This window comes from Panulirus ornatus, chromosome 19 (assembly GCF_036320965.1).
Source record: "Panulirus ornatus isolate Po-2019 chromosome 19, ASM3632096v1, whole genome shotgun sequence".
Classification (NCBI taxonomy): Eukaryota; Metazoa; Arthropoda; class Malacostraca; order Decapoda; family Palinuridae; genus Panulirus; species Panulirus ornatus.
Genome location: NC_092242.1, coordinates 54,611,228 through 54,634,861, shown reverse-complemented (window position 1 = coordinate 54,634,861; position 23,634 = coordinate 54,611,228). Strand labels below are relative to the sequence as shown.

Sequence of the window (23,634 nt, the reverse complement as noted above, 5' to 3'; positions counted from 1 at the left end):
ATGTGGGTAAAAATAAAAGTAGGACGTGAGAGATGGGAGATTATTAGTGCTTGTGCTCTCAGCTGTAAGAAGGAAAGTGATTAGAGCAAGTGTTTTGGGAGCAGCTGGGTGAGTGTGTCAGCAGTTTTGATGCTACACATTGTGTAAAAGTGTTGGTTGATTTCAGTGTGATAGTAATATGGTAACTGAGAAGATAACTGAGGGACAAGGGATATTCTGTCAGGTGAATAGTTGTGAACAGCTTGTGGAGTTGTGTACTGAAAAAGGACTGGTGATTGGGATTCCTGATTTAAAAAGAGGCTCAATCATCTATGCTTAACGTTACCTCGCTAATGTGGGAAACATCGAATATGTATGGAAAAAAGAGGGACATACATAAGTGTACATGTATGAGTAGGAAAGATGGTTGAAGGGCATTACTGGATTATGTACTATTTGATAGGCATGCAAAAGAGAGACTCTTTGATGTGAATGTGTGGAGAGAGGCAACTGCAACTGAGGGAATGTTTGACCATTAACTGGTTGATGGAGGTAAGGATGAAGATTAGTATGGGTTTTCAGAAAAGAGGGAATTATATGAGAGAAGAGGATGGTGAAAGTAAGCTATGAAAAGAGACTTATGTGAAGAAATATTAGGAGAGATTAGGTGTAGAATGGTAGAAGATGGGAGTAATCGAATCAAGGGGAATGAGTGAGAAATGAGAGATTTGGGAGGGCAGTGCTGGTTTGTGAAAGATAAGTGTTTAGCATGTGGGAGGTGGGCATTTGAGGAAAGGTAGTGAGTGATGGGATGACAAAGTAAATTTGCTAGTGAAGGATAAAAGAGATACCAGGTCATGCTAAAATCCACTCACATGAGACTGATGTCCCTGTGACTTTTTTTTTGGTAAGAAAGTATCCTCAACTCAAGTATAGTGGCAATAAGCTGGAAAATGCTCTTCATTTTTGCCATTATACACAGATTAATGGAGAATTTTTCTTTGTGTGTGATTCAACAATTTGCCCTTTCATCAAAAGTTTGGATATTGAGTGATACTGTCCACTAATGTAAAGTGATCTGTAGCCTTATTCTCAAATTATTTGTATTACATAAAGGTGATGTAGTGAAGGTTATGTATTTTGAGATAATGTGGGATCATTTCTGTATTTGAGAATGAATGTGGGACAACTTAAAGTGAAAAATTAAAATGAAAGAAACTCGGCAGAACTATGAAAATTAATACTTAACCTCCCCTGATAGTCAAGATAAGTAGCTTGTACAATTACCCAACTATATAATGATCTGTAGCCGGACATGGCATGGAAGTGCAGAAGTAAGTTACCAAGTGAAAAATAAATCCCATGTACGCTGTCTGGTAGGCCTAAACTTATTTAACCTGGACAAGAAAAGGTTAAGAAATTATCTGACAAATTGTTAAAACAGGTCTGTTTGCTTTAACAAGTTACGTGTAATCGTTCAATCAGTGTGACAAGCCGAGTTCCTTCGATTTACACCTGTGCGATTGCTTACCTTATGCCATCATTCATCGTCTAAGTATCATGCAACGTGTTATTGACAATACGATCATAAAATGACCAACATTATTTTTCCTGGAAATGATTAAACAAATTTATTATCTCCATAACTCAAGTTATAAGGGTAAGCCAGGAACGCTACCAACTGCTGGTAGCAGCTTATAGGTCCAGAAGGCAATTTGGATGTTAAACACATTATCTTATTCTGTTATACTTTACTTCACCATAAAAGCGATGCATCAAAGCAATGAGCAAACAACTTAGTTGTGCTATTGCTTGGGAGATGCATCGCTACCTCGCTGTTTTTAGCACTTGCCGCTATTTCTATATATTACACGTTTTACATTCATTTTTGGGCATATGAAGGCTTATATGTTTCTTGGTTTTTTTTTTATATATCTTAAATTTCAGAAGAAAGAGATAGAGTAAATAGCGTACATAAAGTGATTCATCATGCTTATCGTTTGGTATCATATTTCGGAGACTGGTAAGGACATTATGAAAAAAAAAAAATTGGCTGCATATCTTACATTTATATCATACATTGTACCACATGCTCATTTGAAGATAATTTGCATATTACGGATAACATACACAGTCATGCTGGTCCATTTTTCTCTGCAAATTTCGGAGATTCTCACATTTTCTAATGCAATAGTAACCAGACGATTAATTTCTTATTTCAAAATCACAGCTGCAAGGAACTGTCAACTATATACAATGGCTTACCATAGTCAGGGCGGGGCTGGACGGTATTGATCCTAATGTAATTGCGGAAGTTCGTAACTGCTGGATGCTCGCCTTCCATGGTTATATCTGATTCTGGCAGGGATGGAGTCAAGTAGCTCATACCCACCAGCGATAGGGAAGATCATGACCAGTCACGAAGACTCTCTCTCTCTCTCTCTCTCTCTCTCTCTCTCTCTCTCTCTCTCTCTCTCTCTCTCTCTCTCTCTCTCTCTCTATATATATATATATATATATATATATATATATATATATATATATAGCAACATAATAAGCAGTTAGCAAAAAGTAATGATGATCAATCAAGAATACCTTAACAATATTGGCATCAGACCCAGGTACGGGTAATGTGCCAAAAGCTCACCGTGACCACGCAATGCCCAAACTTAAGTAGACGTCGACTACAATCTTCCATTTAATACTTGAATAAAATGACGTGGATCTAAGTAAACATCTACAGAACATCCTAACACTAAAAAAAAAAAAAAATAGTCGAGAAACTGTAAATATAATCCGTTAGACGTGGATAAATTGGATTATACATCATGTGGCAGGATAATGGCGGTAATATCATCTATAATGACTACTTATGTGGCCTTGCATTGAGAAGGTCAGAGTTAAACTACAAAGGAAACGCCAGTATGAAGCGTATATTGCCATGGAGTTGTACAGCTATGTTAGAAGCAAAGAGAGCCATTACCCAGTTATCTGATCCGTTAAGTTCAATGAAGCCATGACAAAAATCTTAAATAACTTTTGTTTGTACTTGTGTTAACGAATGAAGAGAACCCATGTGCCAAATCCAGTTTTATTGAGATCTGGACTTTCCTCGTCCAACTGGCAGAACAACTGCAGACATACCATTAGCAATAAACGGAATTAGAATAAATAAAGCGGCAATACCTGATAAGTTCTATCCAAGGACAATGAAAGAGGCGAACATTGAGGTAAGTTCTTCAATGCCCTTTTCATATAAGTCACTACGGGGAAAGTTCCCATTGGCCTGTGTAACACCGATATTCAGAAACAATAATGAGTCACTGCCTAGAAATTACCGTCCAATTAGCATAACGACCGTAGTTGGAAAACTTATAGAAATCATCATTCGAAGTAGAATGATAAACCATTTATAGGACTACCACTTAGAAAAAAAAAACTATTCAGCATGATTTGCAGCGAAATCGCTCATATCTAACAAATCTGCATGATTTCTTTTATATATATATAATCTACATGTATGACCAAAGTTAAGCAGTTGATGTCATCTATCTAGATCTTCCAAAAAAAAAAAAAAAAAGGATTTGACAAGGTTCTGCATCAAAGATCACAAGCAAAAATGAAGTCGCAAGGCGTGGATGGTGTCAGGAACCTGGGTGACTGGGCTGTTAAGGAAGCTAGTAGTTGTAATAGCTGGTCACACCTCTGAATGGTTAAACATATCAAGCAGCACAAGGATCATCATCAGCCTTGGGTACGTACGGTTCTCTCTCTCTCTCTCTCTCTCTCTCTCTCTCTCTCTCTCTCTCTCTCTCTCTCTCTCTCTCTCTCTCTCTCTCTCTCTCTCTCTCAAATACATCAATGACATTGATAATGGGCTGTATTGCAAGATATGAAAATTCGCTGATGATACAAAGCTGGGATATAAATCTACAAAATGAACTGGAATGTTTATATAAGCTTCCAAATGACACAGACCAAACTGTTGGATCCATCCAGCAGGTTCACAGGTGGCCAATCAATTTTCATATCGACAAGTGCAAAGTTTTTATATATCGGTAATAAAATGAAATAGACAAGCTACTGTATGTATATCATTCAGCTACGAAAAATGAACGAGGAAAAAGACTTATGCTTAGTAATATCTGATAACCTAAAGCCAAGTACGCAGTGCAAAGAAGCGATATAAATAGGCGAACAAAAAATTTTTTGGATTCATAGGTAGGGCTTTCGAATTTAGGTCTAGCGTTATCATCCTTACTCTTTACATATCATTGGTTCCTTCCCACAATGAATACTATATTCAGCTTTGGTCACCTTTACCTAAGAAAAAAAAAAAAAAGATAACTATTCCGTTTCATAAAGTCCATGACTTAACATTACTTGTACCTTCTTAGCCACACTGACAATTACCAGTTTATTTTCTTTGTGTTATCTGTATACCTGATAACGCATATACCACACTGATCTGTGAGGACCTGATACCATCCACTATCACAAACAACCTCGAGAGGACACTTAGTTTTTTTTTTTTTCTTGCTTGGAGAAGTGTCATGGGAGATCACGGTGGTGCCACCCTCCTGCAGTTGACCTATGACCCCTGACCCCGCGATGGGGGGTCACAGCTGGTTTTATTACATCTGGTCACACCCCACACCCTCCCAATAGTGGGGCTTTGTTGATGATAACATCAAGCCTTGGTGCTTCCATAATATTACCTTCCTAATACAATATTACAACGGTGTATAGGGTTAAACGTATGTGATAAGACGTATAGGGTTAGACATACGTGATAAGGCGTATAGGGTTAGACATATGTGATAAGGCGTATAGGGTTAGACATGTGTGATAAGGCGTATAGGGTTAGACATATGTCATAAGACGTAGAGGGTTAAACATACGTGATAAGGGGTATAGGGTTAGACATGTGATAACACTGGTTATCATCTTTCTTTTTCTTTTCTTTCAGTTTTGCTGTCTCCAAGGAACACAACACTGTACGTATCTTAAATAGTGTACATATAGACAATGCAATAATCAATCTTTTTTTTATAGGTCATCTGTAGAATCAATTTCGTTTTCAATTAACGCCTGGTATGGCAAGCTAAACAGTAAAGGTAAAAGATAAACTTGAGAAAATTGTTAAGAAAGCTAGGAAATTGACTGCAAACACTAAAATAGTTGATATGCTCTATCAGGAATATGCAATGAAGCAAGTAAAGATCATGCAAGATGCAACCCATCCTCTACACCAATACTGTGTATTTCTAATGTCAGGAAGAAGACTTGTATCTGTCTATACAACGCTCCGAGAGATACAGGAAATCATATGTTCCAAAAAAGCATTTTACTGTTTAATCGTGTAAAGACGCAGTAACTCCTTTGTGATATAGCTTCTGAGTGCAATGGATGGTTCTTTATGAGGTGCTTTTATGAGATATTTCATAATTCTATTATATAATTCTTATTCTCTTTAATTTTGAATTACGCTTCTAGCCATAAAGAATTACATTTTGTGTCGAGCGCAATTTGACAATAGAGGCATCTTATCTTATATGATAAATAAGGTAGCTGGGTTAAGCTTGGTGCACACACACACACACACACGCACAAGGGAGGGTATTGATTGAGAGGGTGAAGGCATGTACAGAGCATCAGATTGGGGAAGAGCAGTGTGGTTTCAAAAGTGGTAAAGGATGTGTGGATCAGGTGTTTGCTTTGAAGAATGTATGTGAGAAATACTTAGAAAAACAGATGGATTTGTATATAGCATTTATAGGATAGGGTTGATAGAGATGCATTGTGGGAGGTTTTAAAAGTATATGGTGTGGCAGGTAAGTTGCTAGAAACAGTGAAAAGTTTCGACCAAAGATGTAAGGCATGTGTACGAGTAGGAAGAGAGGAGAGCGATTGGTTCCCAGTGAATGTCGGTTTGCTGCAGGGATGTGTGATGTCCGCATGGTTGTTTAATTTGTTTATGGATGGGGTGGTTAGGGAGGTAAATGCAAGAGTTTTGGGGAGGGGCAAGCATGCAGTTTCTTGTGGATGAGGGGGACAGGGAAGTGAGTCAGGTGTTGTTCGCCGATGACACAGCTCTAGTGGCTGATTCGGGTGAGAAACTGCAGAAGTTGGTGACTGAGTTTGGAGAAGTGTGTAAAAGGAGAAAGTTGAGAGTAAATGTGAATAAGAGCAAGGCTAAATGGCTCAGTAGGGTTGAGGGACAAGTTAACTGGGATGTAAGTTTGAATGGAGAAAAAGTGGAGGAAGTGAAGTGTTTTAGATATCTGGGAGTGGACTTAGCAGCGGATGGAACTATGGAAGCGGAAGTGAGTCACAGGGTGGGGGAGGGGGCAAATGTTCTGGGAGCAATGAAGAATGTGTGGAAGGAGAAAACATTATCTTGGAGAGCAAAATTGGGTATGTTTGAAGGAATAGTGGTTCCAACAATGTTATATGGTTGCGAGGCATGGGCTGAAGATAGGGTTGTACGGAGGAGGGTGGATGTATTGGAAATGAGATGTTTGAGGAGAATATGTGGTGTGAGGTGGTTTGATCGAGTAAATAATGTAAGGGTAAGAGAGATGTGTGGTAATAAAAAGTGTGGTTGAGAGAGCAGAAGAGGGTGTGTTGAAATGGTTTGGACATATGGAGAGAATGAGTGAGGAAAGATTGACAAAGAGGATATATGTGTCAGAGGTGAAGGGGACAAGGAGAAGTGGGAGACCAAATTGGAGGTGGAAGGATGGAGTGAAAAAGATTTTGAGCAATCGGGGCCTGAACATACACGAGAATGAAAGGCGTGCAAGGAATAGAGTGAATTGGAACAATGTGGTATACTGGGATCGACGTGTGTGTGTGTGTGTGTGTGTGTGTGTGAGTGGATGTTCCATTATTCGTTTGTTTCCTGGCGCTTCCTCGCTGACGTGGGAGGCAGTGATAATATATATATATATATATATATATATATATATATATATATATATATATATATATATATATATATATATATATATATATATATATACTTTTTCATATACGCATGCCATTTTCCGCGTGAAGGAAGTAGCGCCAAGAACAGATGAGTGAGCCTTAGAGGAAAACGTCCTCCCTTGGTTCCATGTCCTGTTCCTTCTTTTGGAAAGTAATACAGTAAGAGAGGATTTCCAGCCACAGTAATCACCCCACTGACGGCGCCCTGGCTTGATGGCAGGTCACGGCCTCTGACCTCGCATGACCCCAGTTTAGCAAGTGTTCCTATGTGGCTGGCGGAGTGCTGTAACCGAGAGAGAGAGAGAGAGAGAGAGAGAGAGAGAGAGAGAGAGAGAGAGAGAGAGAGAGAGAGAGAGAGAGAGAGAGAGAGAGAGAGAGAGAGAGAGAGAGAGAGAGAGAGAGAGAGATGGAAACAATTTTAACGATAAGAACAACAGTGCTGGATTGGTTAACTCAAATGAGGTCAAAGGTTGGTTAAGGCCAATGAGGTCATAATGTCCTAGGCTTGAGCTGCTGCAAGTGTACACTTGAGCTGCTGCAGGTGTAAGCTTGAGCTGCTGCAAGTGTAAGCTTGAGCTGCTGCAGGTGTAGGCTTGAGCTGCTGCAGGTGTACGCTTGAGCTGCCGCAGGTGTAGGCTTGAGCTGCCGCAGGTGTAGGCTTGAGCTGCCGCAGGTGTACGCTTGAGCTGCTGCAGGTGTAGGCTTGAGCTGCTGCAGGTGTAGGCTTGAGCTGCTGCAGGTGTAAGCTTGAGCTGCCGCAGGTGTAGGCTTGAGCTGCCGCAGGTGTACGCTTGAGCTGCTGCAGGTGTAAGTTAAGATCTAACCTAAGCTTGAGCAGCTGCAGATTAAGAAGTAATAGATTAGTCTGGGCGGTGGAGCCTGGATGCTGGTGATGGTGGATGTATGAGATGAGGCACCACAAGGTAGAACTACTCGACTGCCTTCGTGCGGTATATTGCTCTCTCTCTCTCTCTCTCTCTCTCTCTCTCTCTCTCTCTCTCTCTCTCTCTCTCTCTCTCTCTCTCTCTCTCTCTCTCTCTCTGCTGTTAGCACCGAGGGTGGAACCGTAAGAGCAGGTTTTCCCCGTGGACTGGATAAGGTCAGCAATTCAGTGACATGATTCCAGAGGCAGCTTTTGACTTGTCATCGCCGAAAGTATGAGTAGTAGGTCAGGCGAGGTCATAGGTCGTGACCTGCTACCAAGACAAGGTGACGTCACAGTGTTATTTCAAACATGTCCAATATACCACAAAGGAAAGTGGAAATGATTTACTAGGAAGCATGATAAGTGAAATGAGATTAGAAAGAGAAGACAGATGAAGAGAGACAGGAATACAGTTTACTAAAGTAAAGAAATTACAAGGATTAAAATCAATACGAAAAGTAATTAGTTTACCTATACTGAAGCAAAATATATAAAAGTCTGAAGAAATATTGCATAACATTACTATGTTGGCTTGTGGGATGAATAACCTGCATTAAAAGAACAGGAATTTTTTTTTTTCTGGTGATACAACCTTATTCATTCTCATATTTTGCACATACAAATAACATTTGAAGATGGCGGGAGGACCAACAGTACAGTACGAACACATGTAAAAAACTATATATCAAATGCCATGTTCCAGATTTATGATGAAATGCACTTAATATTTACATAGTAAGATTCTTTTTATGATAAAGAAAATAAGAATTGGGAAATGTATTCAAAGTTTCTGAATTAGTCCCGTTATCCTTTATTCAAAATAAACCAGCCCTGATGTTGTTATTACACGATGACCCTGGACTGTTCGTCTTTGTGACTGTTTAAATGAAGCCTCGACCACACAGAGTTCCCCACAATGGCAGATGAACCCCAGCAAACGGAAATTAGTAGTCATTACGACGAGGAAAAGTAAGGGATGCAATTTTTGTTATATAACTGAAGTTTTGGTTGGTGACGGATGATTAGGGTACAGGCTGCCCGGGCAACCTTGCTAGGTTGTGTCATATGTGAAGGGGAAAGCATTTACTAATGAATGCAAGCGTAACATTAAGGATTTTTTACCTGACACTGTTATTAAAGGGAATCTTCGTGTCCTACTTTGAAAACCTTTCGAGTATCAGGTTTATATTTTACCCATATGGTATGAGAAATTCGGGTATATATGGGAATGTATGAATCTAAGTCTGCTACCGTAATTACTTTGGATGTTGAGTGATATGGTTTGGCAGTAGTTACGTAGTGTTTGAAGGATAGATTAAGAGTGACATAGTACGATCTGTAGTATTTTGTTTTAAGCAGTGACTGACTTTCCCTAAGTAGTTACATCACTGTACCAAGTGCTCTTTTTCCGAGTGGTCAGCACCAATAGGTCAAATGTCATTAAGCTGACTAGTTGGTGGCAGTGGGTTGTCATTATTTTTTTCGTCTTGCATAACATTTTGTTGTTTTTAGTAACTCTTCCATCTGAATTCCATAGCCTAATCAGTATATTGTTGTCTTAGAATTTACTTCCATTAGGTTTTTGGAAAAGGTTCAGATTATCATGGCTTGCCTACATCTTTTTCAAAGTTTTTGTGTTCCTAGTGTTCCTCCTTTCTTAAGTGGATGTATTTATTCCTTGTTCTCTTTTACCTATGAAATACTGGCTGGCTGTTTTATGGATTACATACACTTCATACCCTACCAACACTTGATCCTACATAAATACTGACTCTTTTGACCCTGTAGACAGTCTGTCTCATAACGAAATTTTAAATAACTAATGAAGCAAAAAACAATGGCTAGGGATTTTTTCAGATGTACAGAATGAAGGTTAGGTAGAAAATTGGACCTATCAAGTCACATTCAGGTAGATTAATTGATAGTTCAATTGAAATGTTTGAAGTTTTAAACACTTCATATTAGTATCTACACAAGAGGGGAATACAAACATTCCAGTTCCAGAGCAAATTTATGTGGGGGATGAAAGTGGGAAGGCATGTGATATAATGATGAATAAATTGATATTTTGAAACAAATAGAATGAATAAGAGTAAACAAGAGTCCTGGGCCAAATGGTATTTATGCAAGGGTCTTGAAAGAATGTAAAGAGGATATAAGTGTTCAGCTTTTAAATGTTTTTAAATGTTTAAACAATCTCTGGAATCAGGCATAGTTCCTTGGCAATGGAGGACAGCAAATGTCGTTCCCATTTTTAAGAAAGGGGTTAGATCCAGTCTCTAATTATAATCCCATCAGCTTGACATCTATTGTGGGGAAATTTTTCAAATCAATCATAGTGGACAAAATACAGGAACACGGAAAATCATGATCTCAATAGGGATTCTCAACATGGGTTTACAAGAGGGAGGTCATGTCTCAGTAACCTTCTCTCCTTTAATAAAGTATTTGAAACTGTTGATCAGGGTAAGAGTTCTGATGTATACTTAGACTTAAGTAAGGCTTTTGACAGAGTATCTCATGAGTGTCTGCTCAGAAAAATAGCGGCACATGGCACTGGGGGGTTGTGTATTTAATTGGATTAGTGTGGCTAACTGACAGAAAACGGAAGATATGCATCAATGGAGTTACATCAGACTGGGGCAATGTAGCCAATGGTGTTCCTCAGGGATCAGTCTTGGGACTGCTCTTGCTTGCTTTACGTATCAATGATTTTGATATGGGAATGACCAGCAACCTAAGTATATTTGCTGATGATACAGAAATAGGGGCTGTAATTGACTCAGATGAAAATTCAGTGAATTTGCAGAGGAACTTTAATAGATTATCAGAATGAGTGGGTAAATGCAGAACACTTAGTGTAGGTAAACACAGGAACATTAATTACAAACTGGACAATATTGCTATTGGTAAAACAGAATGTGAAAGATTTAGGAGTACTGGTGAGCAAGGATTTTAAGTTGCAGTAACAGTGTATTAAAGTTTGTAATGAGGCCAATAGGATAATGGGGCTTATTAATTGGACTGTTAGGAGTAGAACTCCTAGAGTATTAATGCACTTTGTGAGATGACGCTTGGATTATGCAGTACAGTTTTGGGCTCCATACTAGGTAGTTGATATAGATTGTTTGGAGTACAAAGTTGAATGTCAAAAATGATCCCCAAAATTAGAAACCTCACTTATGAACAAAGATTTAAAAGACTGAATTTACACTCACTCAAGAGGAGGAGGGCTAGAGGGGATATGATTGAAGTTTTTAAATGGATGAAGGGTAACATGAATAAAATTCTTAAAATGGCACCACTGGATAAGACAAGAAATGATAGATGTGAATTAGAAAAGAATAGATTTAGGTCGGATGTGAGTAGATATTGGTTCAGGAATAGGGTTGTAGATTTATGGAACAAGGTTCCAAGTACAGTGGTTGTAGGGTGGACAGGATCTGCCTTGCATGGGCCAATAGACCTCTTGCAGTGTCCTCACTTCTTATGTTCGTATTTATTGATGTTTTGGCTTCTACTGACTGACACTTAAGCACCTCCCAACTGACACTTCAGCCCCTTCTCCTGTTGTGTTTGTTTCATATGTCCCTTTCCTTCATGGGCCTATCCCTGTGAGTGTATGTGACAGATCATTAAAAAAAGCCAACAGTTATTGTCTCATTATCACCCAGCTGTATTAATAGTATGGATGGGCCATGAAGCACATAGATTATGACTGGCATTGGCTGAGGTAATTTCATATGTACAGCTTTATTTTTGTTTGTGGAAAAGATAAATGATAAAGAATGGTTTATTGAATTCAAGCAGCTATTCAGTAGAAAATACATGGTTGAAAAATTACATAATTGGGTGGTCATGATAGTAATTACTTAATTAATCAGAAAAGAGCTCAAGACCAAGGTAGGGCTGGATACATTTATGCTTTGGATAAGCGCGAGTGAAGTGTGTCTTCATAGTACTGGAATTTGTACGTTGCAGATTTTATGGTTTATATATTTTGCATTTAATGGTGATTAGCTGAACATTACAAAATATAGAGTTGAATATTGGCTGAATTGCAGTAGTATTATATTAACATACATGTATTTAACCGTGAACATTAAGTGATGTAAAGTTACATACTTGATGATCTGCGATAATAGTGTTAACATATATGTTTACCAGTGAACATTAAGTGATGTAAAGTTATATATTGGTTGAATTGCATTAGGATTGTGTTGACATATGGTGAACATGAAGTTGAATTTCAGTAATATTGTATTGACATACATTATGAATTCACAAAGTTTCATAATTGTTGAATTGCTGTAATAATGTGTTAACATATGTATTTAATGTTGAACATTAAGTGGTGAATATTTTCACATTTTTTGCATTAGAGTAATATAGTAAATGATATACCCATAACTGTAGGAAAATTAAGCTTTTTACTTGCTTAGATGTGCACTTGTTCATGGATTGTTTATGACATACACAGTAGTAGGTATAGGACAATCCTATGACAATTCTTTTATCTTTACAAGCACTGGTTGGTACAAGGAGATTGTGTTGACAGTAGTTAGTTAGGCATTCACCCCACTGACCCTTGAGGTAATTTATGGAGTGGCTGTGGTCAGCTGGGTCACAACTCCAGTGGTCAGGGGCCGTGGCCTATTGTGTACACTTGGGCAACTGCATTTCCAACATGGCCTCTTGAATCAGTTACCAGTTCACTAGTCACTGTTAAAGGTTTCTAACTTGTATACCTTTTTCATGATCAAATTCATTGGAGTTAGACACTAGTGTGAGGATAGCAGGTCCTATTTATCTATATCTATGTCGTCCATTGCCTGCGGTCAAGTAGTGGCCACAGCAAAAGTCTTCTCTTATCCCTGTCCTTACATGTCTCCCTTGCAAACACCATTTCATTCAGTCTTCCACCATTTCTCTCCCTCCAGTATTCTTCCACTCTATTTGCCCAAGTCTTGCATGGATGGTGCTCCTCTCACACCAACCCCTTTAATTGTAAACTCCCTTTGAATATTACATGTCACTCACTCTGTCACTGCACAATGCATTCCCTTTGTATTCCCTATCATACCACATCTCTCATAAACCGCTTCATTTCTTTCTTCATTCCAGCTAGTTACACCACATACTCTTCTTAAATAGCTCATCTCTATAGCTTGGATTCTTGACCTCTGTAACTCATTCCATTTCCATGTTTCTGCTGCATAGGTCAGGGTTAGGAGGACTCTTCTGTCCCTTACTCATCTCTTTACTTCCATACAACTCTTCCCTTCATTATTCTGTTAAGGGACTCAACGACTTTTCTACCCTGTACTGCTCTCTCCCTTATCTCATATTCCATATCACCAAACTTACAAAGGCAGCTCCTGAAAACTTAAATTCTCTCACCTCTTCCTCTTCCAGTCTCCTTCCCCAGATCCAAAGCCCAGTTTATTGCACTTTCTTCTTTTATTCTGTATAGTTTTACAAAATTTATGTTTTACCCTGTTTCCTTTCAAACACCATTACTTTACTTTTACTTGCATTTTCCGTCAATTACCTACTCTTACACACATTGTAGAACATATTTACAACCTTCTGCATTTCGCCTTCACTCTTAGCAAAAACATAGTGTCATTCGCAAACAGTCTTGATACCAGCACCATATCTCACCGCCACACTCCATCTCCATACCCCCTTTCCCTAGCTTTGCATTCATCTTTCTTATCACTCCATTCATAAGTTTATTAAAAAGCCATGGAGACATTATAAAGCCCTGCCTCACGCCCACATGTATACCGAAACTTTTATAAAACTCTTTATCCACTCTTGCTTTTGCATTTGCTCCTCTGTAGAAGGCTTTCACACCATCCAACAGTTGCCCCCCTACCTCATGTATCCTTAACACATCCAATAAAGCATTCCATTCAACTCTGTCATACGCTTTCTTCAGATCCATAAAAGCACAATACAACTTCTTACATTGTGCTGAATACTTGTCAGTGGTCATCTTTACCACAATAATCTGATCCACACATCCCCTACCTTTCCTAAAACCTCCTTGCTCCTCACATATTCTGCATTCAGTCACTTCCATTGCTTAATCAACATTCTTGCATACACTTTTCCTGTTATACTTAACAGAATTCCCCTGTAATTGCTTCGTATGTCTCGAGCACATTTTCTTTTGAATAAAGGAACAATGATAACTTTCACGGGAATAATGATAACTTTTACCCAATCCTGAGGCACAATCTTCTGTTTCCATGCTAAACTACATATCATATGCATCCACGCTATCACACTTTCTCCTCAGTACTTCAGCATTTCAGTTGTAATCCCATCTACTCTAGGTGCCTTTTCTACCTTCAGCCTCATTATTGCCCTTCTTAACTTCCATTTTGCTCTAGGCCCTTGCACTTGTTTCTTCTTTCCATCTTCTGTACCCATGCATCTAACAACTGTTGCTTCCACTTCTCACACATTCATCAGTTCTTCAAAATACTCTTTCTTCCTTTTGATTCAGCTTTTCCCCATTCTTACTTCTCACATTAACATTTCCACTTTTACATCCACCTCTTTCCTTTTTTATCTCCATCCAGCAATATCCCAAAACTTTTCTCACCTTTCTTCCGAAATCTTCATCTTCACTTTCTTTGCTTTCCTTTATCAGCTTTTTAACAGTCTGCTTACATCTATTGTATTCTTCCCTCCTCCTTTGCTGAACTTCCACTGGTGCATTCCTGTCGAGCAGTCTACCATATGCCTTTTTCATCTCTTTCACAGAATTTCTAATCTCTTCCATCCACCATTTAGTGCCCTTTTTATTCCTGCATCTCACGACCTTGTATCTGATTAGTAATTCTACAACCTGTAATAGTGTTTCTCTAAACATTTTAAACACCTCATTCACATGTGACTACATCCCTACATTCAGTGCACTTCCACCTAAGTTTTCAGTTACCTTTCTATCATACTCTCAGCATTTTTTCCGAGTCATCTTCTTGCTTGCCACTACTTTTACCTTTCCATTCTTCCTTGCACCATATCTCCACACACTGATCCTCGTCCAGTCAAGAACTGTGAAATGGTCAGAGTCTCCAGAGAATCCTATCACAACTCTAGCATTTAGCGTGGCCTTTCTCAATCTTTTATCCACTGCTACATAGTTAATCAAAGCCTCATCCATGTACATCTGTGGATCATCTTGTTCTGAAAAAAGGTGTTTGCAAGAAATAAACCCCTCTCAGTACATCCATCCACTAGATAACTTCCATTCTCATTTACTCTAGAAACTCTCCATTTACCAACTATTTTACCTTTATCATCACATTCCACTTTCACGGTCATATCACCCATTATGACCATGTTTCTCTCATTCTCAAAACTGCCTATGCAATCATTCAAATTTCTCCAGAAATGTTTCATTTCATCCTTACCTCGCACAGTCTTCGTATTCAGTGGCACATATGCACATACCCATGCATATTTCACCGTTCCAGTCTTTCCTTTCACCCACACTATTCTTGATCCATTCCATCCATGCTCTGTATAACCTTTTCACACTCTTGATGATAGCAGAATTGCACTTCCCTCTTTCCTCTTCCTGATAATTTCATTCATTTCCATCCATACCACTCTGTCTTCCATGCCCTTCCATAACTTGCATTCATCATTTCCATTTTCACTCTGTATTCTGCTCAAGGATATGGGTTTCCCCAATCCTAGCACATCCAAGCTACAACTTTTAAACTCCTCCACAAGTTCTCTCCTTTTACTCTAACCAGTCATCCCATTTACATTCAACGTCATCACCCTCTCTTTCACTCCACAGCATAACTGGTAAACTCCAGTGTTGCTTCTTAGCCTTTTGTGGCCAACCTTAGACAAGTCACTGGCAAAGGGCAACTCCAGCGCAGTGTTTCCAGAGGTTGCGAGGCTCCAAATTTATCCAAAAAACTAAAAAGTCCCAGCACATGTCTGGTGTGTATCTGTATATAAAAGGATTACCCTGATGGAGTAGGATATCACTTTCTCCTTTAGTTCCACCCCTAAGGGGTGTATTAATGAGGTCACCACAAGAAGGTGGGGTTAGACTTAGATACTCTAGAAAACTAGAGTATCCCCTTAAGGTACTGAAAGTTGAAAATTTTCCTCAATTGTGAACCTATTTGCAGTAGCTGCACCTCCTAACCTCGTTAGTTATGATACTGCTGCTGCACAGTAGGTCCAGTCAGGCATAATCCAAGTGTCAATGGGGAAGGAGGGTGACAGTTCAGATCGACACTTGTGGGTCTAAGTACATGGTGAGTATTGATGTTGAGTAAACATCAAACAAGATGTGTGTGATCAGATTTACTGAGATAATTTTGTGTGCACAGTTTGTGTGTGTGTGTGTGTGTGTGTGTGTATGTATTGACCATTAAAGTTCAAGAAATCATATAGCAAGCTAACAATCATTGTAAAATCATCACTCAGGTACAGGGATAGTTATGGTAGAGTTGGCCGAGAGCTTTGAGTTGACATCTGTTAATCATTAACTTGTTTGTAGATTTTATCCAAGTATTGAAGTTGAATGAATCATCAAACAAGCAATCAATCATTGTCTAATCATCATTTAACCCTAATTTTGTTCAGAGTAAGAATGGTTTAAGCTTAGTGTTGTTGATAAACCAATAAATGATGACAGTGATAGCATAATGAATTTCATGATTAAACTTTATAATGTACAGAAATAGTGCAATTTGGTTGGTTGATTATTTGAGTTTTAGGGATATCAACTGCCAGTTTCATTAATGCTGTCAGTGAAAAATTGTAAAATGCCAACAGTAAATAAGGAAAACAAAATCTTTTACTTGTGTGCAAAATGGAAATCAAGGACCATTGACTCATCAAGAACAGAAGAGAGCACGAACATGGATTATTTCCAGAGGGCGACATACTAAAAAAAGTTTATAAAGCTGTGCTTATTGAGTCAGAAACTACCTCAAGATAAATAGATAATCTAGCTTCTTCATAAACAAAAATTTCTTTGTGTTACACATAGCAAACCTCACCATCATATCACAGGACTTTGAGATAGCCATTGAGAAAATGTCAGTGTGTCGACCAGACTCCTAGAGCTGTGTCTTTATAAAGAAATGCAAAATACCACTTGCACAGGGGCTAAGTATCCACCACATGAAAAGTCTGGACCTTGGCATCACCCACAAAGGGGTGCAAAACAGTCAAAGACCTATAGACCAACTAATAATTTGCATTACCCAGGACAATATGGATTTAGGGTGGGAGGGTCTTTCTTTTCTGTTTCCCTAGCACTACGATATAATTGTAGGGATATTGGAAAATAAAGTACTGCTTTGATATATACAGATTTTGCAAAAATGCCCTGAATAGGCATAGTATCTACAAAGTGTATTAAATCATCTAGGCTGTGGTGGAAATATGGGCCTGTGGGTCATGGCCTCTTACAACTTAGTTGAATAGCAACCGACCTCAGCCATGGAAGTAAAATTCTTCCAAAGACAACTTAGTATAGATACCATTTGGTATATTTTTTCCTTGTCCCTTATACTATATTTTCATAGATATTCTTAGTGTCCTTTCATGTCCCATTTTTTTCACCTAGCCATAACATTCTATGTGCAAAGTTTCAGTCTTTTATTTGTATGACATTGCTTATCTTTCTCACTTTTTCATTTTTATTGTCTGTTTTTTAAATCATACTGTATTACATGAATTTTTCATCTGTGCAACTCTTACTTTTAACTTGCCCAGTCACAGATATATGGAAGATTTGGTTGTTGCTAAAGACTTTTTTTTTAGAATTTTTAAGGTTGATTAAGTATTTGATTTTATTTCCAGTAAACGGTATTGTTGGGTATGTTATGCAAGTGATGAAGATGATGAAACAGCACCATGGGTCAAACCATGCAAATGTAGGGGTACTACTAAATGGGTAAGTAACCATTTCATGTTCATAAATTAAATTTACACTAATGATTTAAACAGCAATTCTGAATATTCCTTACATTACATATATGTGTCTGTTATATGCCAACAAGGGCTGTATGTAGAATATAAACTTAACTTGTTTGTTTTGTTAAATCCTTGTGAAATGAAATGGATTAGTGTGATTTGTTAACAGGATTGGTAACTTTTTTCTACTCAGACTGTGATACCAGTCGTTTGAAATACCTAGATTCATCCAGAGGTTCATGCTTGATATTTCAAGTAGTAAGATAGTGAAATGGCAACAGCAGCTCTTCATTCTGCTGCATATTTGATCAAACCCTTACTTTTTCCTCTACCCTTCTAGCTGTTTTATAAAGCCATCAAATCCATATGGGTGACATTGGCAACTTAGGTAACCTCATGAAAAGAATTTTTACAGTCACCCTTTTTTCTCTAGACACATCATAGTGGAAAGTGTTATGTGTCCTGAAAGGTGTTATTAGTGTAAGTTTTGAAGTACTGTATTTCCTTAAGGCACTTTCTCTCTGAGCCAGTGTCCTGTGAGTCATGTTATGTATTTTGAACCACACCTCCCTTTCCACATCCAGGCCCCACAGACATTTCCATGGTTTAACGCAGACGCTTCACATGTCCTAGTTCAATCCATTGACAGCACATTGACCCCGGTATACCACATCGTTCCAGTTCACTCTATTCCTTGCACACCTTTCACCCTCCTGTATGTGAAGGCCCCGATTGCTCAAAATCTTTTTCACTCCATCCTTCCACTTCCAGTTTGGTCTCGTGCTTCTCCTTCTTCCCTCCACCTCTGACACATATAACCTCTTTGTCAATCTTTCCTCACTCATTCTCTCCATGTGTCCATACCATTTCACAACACCCTCTTCTGCTCTCTTAACCACACTCTTATTATTATCACATAACTCTCTTACCTTTTCATTACTTACTCGATCAAACCACCTTACACCACATATTGCCCTCAAACATCTATTTCCAACACATCCACCCTCCTCCACCCAACTCTATCTATAACCCATATAACATTGTTGGAACCACTGTTCCTTCAAACATACCCAATTTTGCTCTCTGAGATAACGTTCTTGCCTTTCACACAATCTTCAATGCTCCCAGAACCTTGGCTCCCTCCCCCACCCTGTGACTCCCTTCCACTTCCATGGTTCCATCCACTTTTAAGTCCTTTCCCAGATATCTAAGACACTTCACTTCCTCCAGTTTTTCTCCATTCAAATTTACCTCCCAATAAACTTGTCTCTCAACCCTACTGAACTTGATAACCTTACTCTTATTCACATGTACTCTCAACTTTCTTCTTTCACACACTTTACCAAATTCAGTCACCAAATTCTGCAGTTTCTCACCTGAATCAGCCACCAGTGCTGTATCATCTGCAAACAACAACTGACTCACTTCCCAAGCCCTCTCATCCACAACAGATTGCATACTTGCCTCTCTCTCCAAAACCCTTTCATTCACCTCCCTAACCACCCCATCCATAAACAAATTTAACAACCTTGGAGACATCACACACCCCTGCTGCAAACCGACATTCACTGGGAACCAGTCACTTTCTTCTCTTCCTACTTTTTGTTCACATGCTTTACATCCTTGGTAAAAACTTTTCACTGCTTCTAGCATCTTACCTCCCACACCTTATACTCTTAAATCTTTCCACATAACATCTCTATCCACCCTCTCAGAGGTGGATAGGGTGTGTCAGAGGTGGAGGGAAGAAGGAGAAGTGGGAGACCAAATTGGAGGTAGAAGGATGGAGTGAAAAAGATTTTGAGGGATTGGGGCCTGAACATACAGGAGGGTGAAAGGCATGCAAGGAATAGAGTGAATTGGAATGATGTAGTATACTGGGGTCGACGTGCTGTCAATGGATTGAACCAGGGCATGTGAAGCATCTGGGGTAAACCATGGAAAGGTCTGTGGGGCCTCTTGTATTCTTTGACTACTTAGTGTAACTGACTGTACTATCTTGATGCTTGCTCTTTCTCCTTGTTGTGCTGAATTATTTACCGTGTCACACATTGTCGTTACTTCCTTCATTTTTCCCTTGTCTTCCTCTTCATCACTTGACTCAGAGCGTTTGGTATCCTGGCCATGAAGTAGTTCTGACTCTTCATCAGTCACTTCATATTAATGTTCCTCAAGCTGTTCCTCAAGGTCTTCTTGTTCTAATTTCTACCCATTACCAGGGACATTATTTTTGATGTCAGTGAGGGAATTATCATTTACTTCCTGGTGAAGGGCTTGTTGATAAAGAACAGAGCGTATGTTGAGAGTATGAATGGAATAAGTGATTAATTTAAGGTTGAAGTTGAAGTTTGGCTGGGATGCATGATGTTACTATTTTTAATGTCCTTTGACAGGTAGTGACAATTGTTACTTGAAATCAACATAGTCAAAGAGTTCATAGACGCTAGAATGGATTGGAAGTTAAGAACTTTTTGTGCAGTGGAAATAACTTACCCCTTTGTGTGTGGGACATGGCTTTCATAGCTTTGCTGATTTTGAGCTGGACCTGGCTGTCACAGTTTTAAACTTGGCACTTTCTAAGGCATGCCAGTGAAGTTGCTGTGGTAGCCAAAAATGACCAAAGGCCATGGTACACTTGCCTACATAAAAGAAAACAGACTTTCCCATGAATGATTATGCCATGAGCAGGAAGTCACCTTTAATGAGGCTGTATCATTGTCAGTCAACAGAAAGGAGTACAGTCTTGTCGAGGACCTACTAACTCCAAAGAAGTCCATTATTTCCATGCTTGTGGATGAAGAGCAACCTTAGAGCTGCAGGAGCCTCACAGAATAATTTCTGGGGTTATACAATAATAATTATAAACATTAAGGGACAGCAAAGTCCTCCTGACCCTGACTTATGCACCCAAAAATGGACATGGGATGAGTCACAGAGGTCGAGAATCCATGCTGTGGAAATGAGTTTTTTTTTTAGAGGAGCATGGGATGCTACTAGGTGGAATGAAGTCAGTGATGAAGGGGTTATGTGAGAGATTTGACACAGCAGGGAATGCAAAAGGAATTAATTGTGTAGTGGTTGAGTAGGTGAAGTGTAATACTTTTAGGTGGTTTGGGCATGTGGAAAGAATGCACAGTGGGTAGTTTACAAGGAGAGTGTATGATAGTATGATTAAAGGTGTTGGTGTGAGAGGAAGACAACCTGTGACATGGAGAGAGAGAGAGTGGATGAGAACTGGAGGAAGAAAAATGGGGAAAGAATGTGTGGAATGGTGTATGCGAGGGAGGCATGTAAGGACAGGGATAAGTAGAGACTCTTTTGTTGTGGTCACCCCCTTGATGGAAGTTTCCGGAGGGAATGCCTGTCAGAGATAAAGAACATATATATAGATAGATTTATTGATCACATCTAGTGCTCGTGCATATAAGTTCCATGATGTATTCACTGCTTGTGATGTAAATTTGTATTAGACATGTGATACAGTGATAGATCTTTAACAAAGTGTTGGAGAGAGTAGATCATATATAAAGTGTTGGAGAGAGAGTAGCATAAAAATGCTGAGAGTATATGGTAGTGACTGTGACCTTGAAACAGTACGTGGTATTGACAACTTAGTAAGTTGATTTTAAGTTGTCTTTGTATTTTTTCATGTTTTTTGGGTATGATTCATGTTCCTGTGGTGTGCAAGTGTAAAGTGGGCCAGCAGGGGACTGTTACTTGGGGTAATTTAAGTTTGTGAATATTTTCACAGCATATATGTGATATTCTTTCACCCCTATCCCCAGGGATAATATACATATATATATACACACACACACACACACACGCACACACACACACACACACACACACACACACACATACATATATATACATATGAAAAATGTAAGAAACAATTTAGAAAACAAACTTTTAGCTTGAAATGAATGAAAAAATGAACGTCACATAATGGTTCAACCTCTGGCTATGGAAAAGGAAATGTACAATTTATTCACACAAACGTCAATAGCAGTTCTCATCAATTTCACCACTGTCTCCATGGTTGTTTAATTTGTTTATGGATGGGGTTGTTAGGGAGGTAAATGCAAGAGTCTTGGAAAGAGGGGCAAGTATGAAGTCTGTTGGGGATGAGAGAGCTTGGGAAGTGAGTCAGTTGTTGTTCGCTGATGATACAGCGCTGGTGGCGGATTCATGTGAGAAACTGCAGAAGCTGGTGACGGAGTTTGGTAAAGTGTGTGGAAGAAGAAAGTTAAGAGTAAATGTGAATAAGAGCAAGGTTATTAGGTACAGTAGGGTTGAGGGTCAAGTCAATTGGGAGGTGAGTTTGAATGGTGAAAAACTGGAGGAAGTGAAGTGTTTTAGATATCTGGGAGTGGATCTGTCAGCGGATGGAACCATGGAAGCGGAAGTGGATCATAGGGTGGGGGAGGGGGCGAAAATTTTGGGAGCCTTGAAAAATGTGTGGAAGTCGAGAACATTATCCCGGAAAGCAAAAATGGGTATGTTTGAAGGAATAGTAGTTCCAACAATGTTGTATGGTTGCGAGGTGTGGGCTATGGATAGAGTTGTGCGCAGGAGGATGGATGTGCTGGAAATGAGATGTTTGAGGACAATGTGTGGTGTGAGGTGGTTTGATCGAGTAAGTAACATAAGGGTAAGAGAGATGTGTGGAAATAAAAAGAGCGTGGTTGAGAGAGCAGAAGAGGGTGTTTTGAAATGGTTTGGGCACATGGAGAGAATGAGTGAGGAAAGATTGACCAAGAGGATATATGTGTCGGAGGTGGAGGGAACGAGGAGAAGAGGGAGACCAAATTGGAGGTGGAAAGATGGAGTGAAAAGGATTTTGTGTGATCGGGGCCTGAACATGCAGGAGGGTGAAAGGAGGGCAAGGAATAGAGTGAATTGGAGCGATGTGGTATACAGGGGTTGACGTGCTGTCAGTGGATTGAATCAAGGCATGTGAAGCGTCCGGGGTAAACCATGGAAAGCTGTGTAGGTATGTATATTTGCGTGTGTGGACGTGTGTATGTACATGTGTACGGGGGGGTTGGGCCATTTCTTTCGTCTGTTTCCTTGCGCTACCTTGCAAACGCGGGAGACAGCGACAAAGTATAAAAAAAAAAAAAAAAAAAAAAAAATATGTGATATAGGTTATTTTTTATTCCATTGCTTCATAGTTAAGATTTCTTATAATTTCTAAAGGTTATTTTGCAAAATGTGGAACAGGGAAGGGGATGGGATTGCCCAAAATTGCATGTACCAGGTTTATTAGCAAAAGAGCTGCAAGCTCTGTTTAGGCAATTTAGGTAGTGCCTGCACAAAGAAGAGTGATTGCAGTCCAAATAAAAGTATAGTGTTTTTGTTTGAGAAACAGTTACTGGAGTATGAAGTCTGGTTGGATGGTCAATATCATGTGGTTATAAGATTGCAAATGTTTGGAAGATATTTCAAGGGAGATGGTGTAATAGCAACATAGATATCAAAGAAATCCTAGAGGCATACACATAGCAGGACCTTCAAGTACCATGAAAGGAAAGAAAATGTGACCAGTGGAGAGCTACAATGTTTCTTTGGAGGTGTGCAAAGTGGCATGATTTTTTTTTTGTGCGTGTATGTATGAGAGATGGTTAGATTGAGGAGTATGTGGAAAATGGATAGCATTTGATGTCTATTGAAAATTGTTATGTGCTTCCCTGCTCTATACCAAGAGGCAAGCTGAAAAGGTGGAGAGAAAAGACTTAACACCAAGTTCATGCTAGAATATATCATGT

The 23,634-nt window shown here is 39.1% G+C and overlaps 2 protein-coding genes across 5 annotated transcripts in view; one reads left to right on the top strand and one right to left on the bottom strand.

Annotated features, from left to right (window-relative positions):
• The window catches only part of LOC139755509 (aminoacylase-1-like), a 43,111-nt gene extending 40,680 nt beyond the window's left edge, over window positions 1-2,431 (bottom strand). The window contains exon 1 of one of the 3 annotated variants that reach the window (XM_071673880.1): window positions 2,245-2,431. In XM_071673880.1, coding sequence (XP_071529981.1) covers window positions 2,245-2,365 — 121 coding nt within the window. In that variant the 5' untranslated portion in view covers window positions 2,366-2,431. Of the gene's footprint in view, window positions 1-1,510; window positions 1,534-2,244 lie in introns of those variants that run through there. The other 2 variants (XM_071673881.1, XM_071673882.1) reach the window with 2 other exon arrangements.
• LOC139755511 (E3 ubiquitin-protein ligase MARCHF5-like) overlaps window positions 1-23,634 on the top strand; it is a 111,179-nt gene that overhangs the window by 44,371 nt on the left and 43,174 nt on the right. Inside the window, exons 2-3 of one of the 2 annotated variants that reach the window (XM_071673884.1) lie at window positions 4,949-4,976; window positions 17,750-17,843. In XM_071673884.1, the coding sequence (XP_071529985.1) occupies window positions 4,949-4,976; window positions 17,750-17,843 (122 nt within the window). Of the gene's footprint in view, window positions 1-4,948; window positions 4,977-8,691; window positions 8,864-17,749; window positions 17,844-23,634 lie in introns of those variants that run through there. The other variant, XM_071673883.1, reaches the window with a different exon arrangement.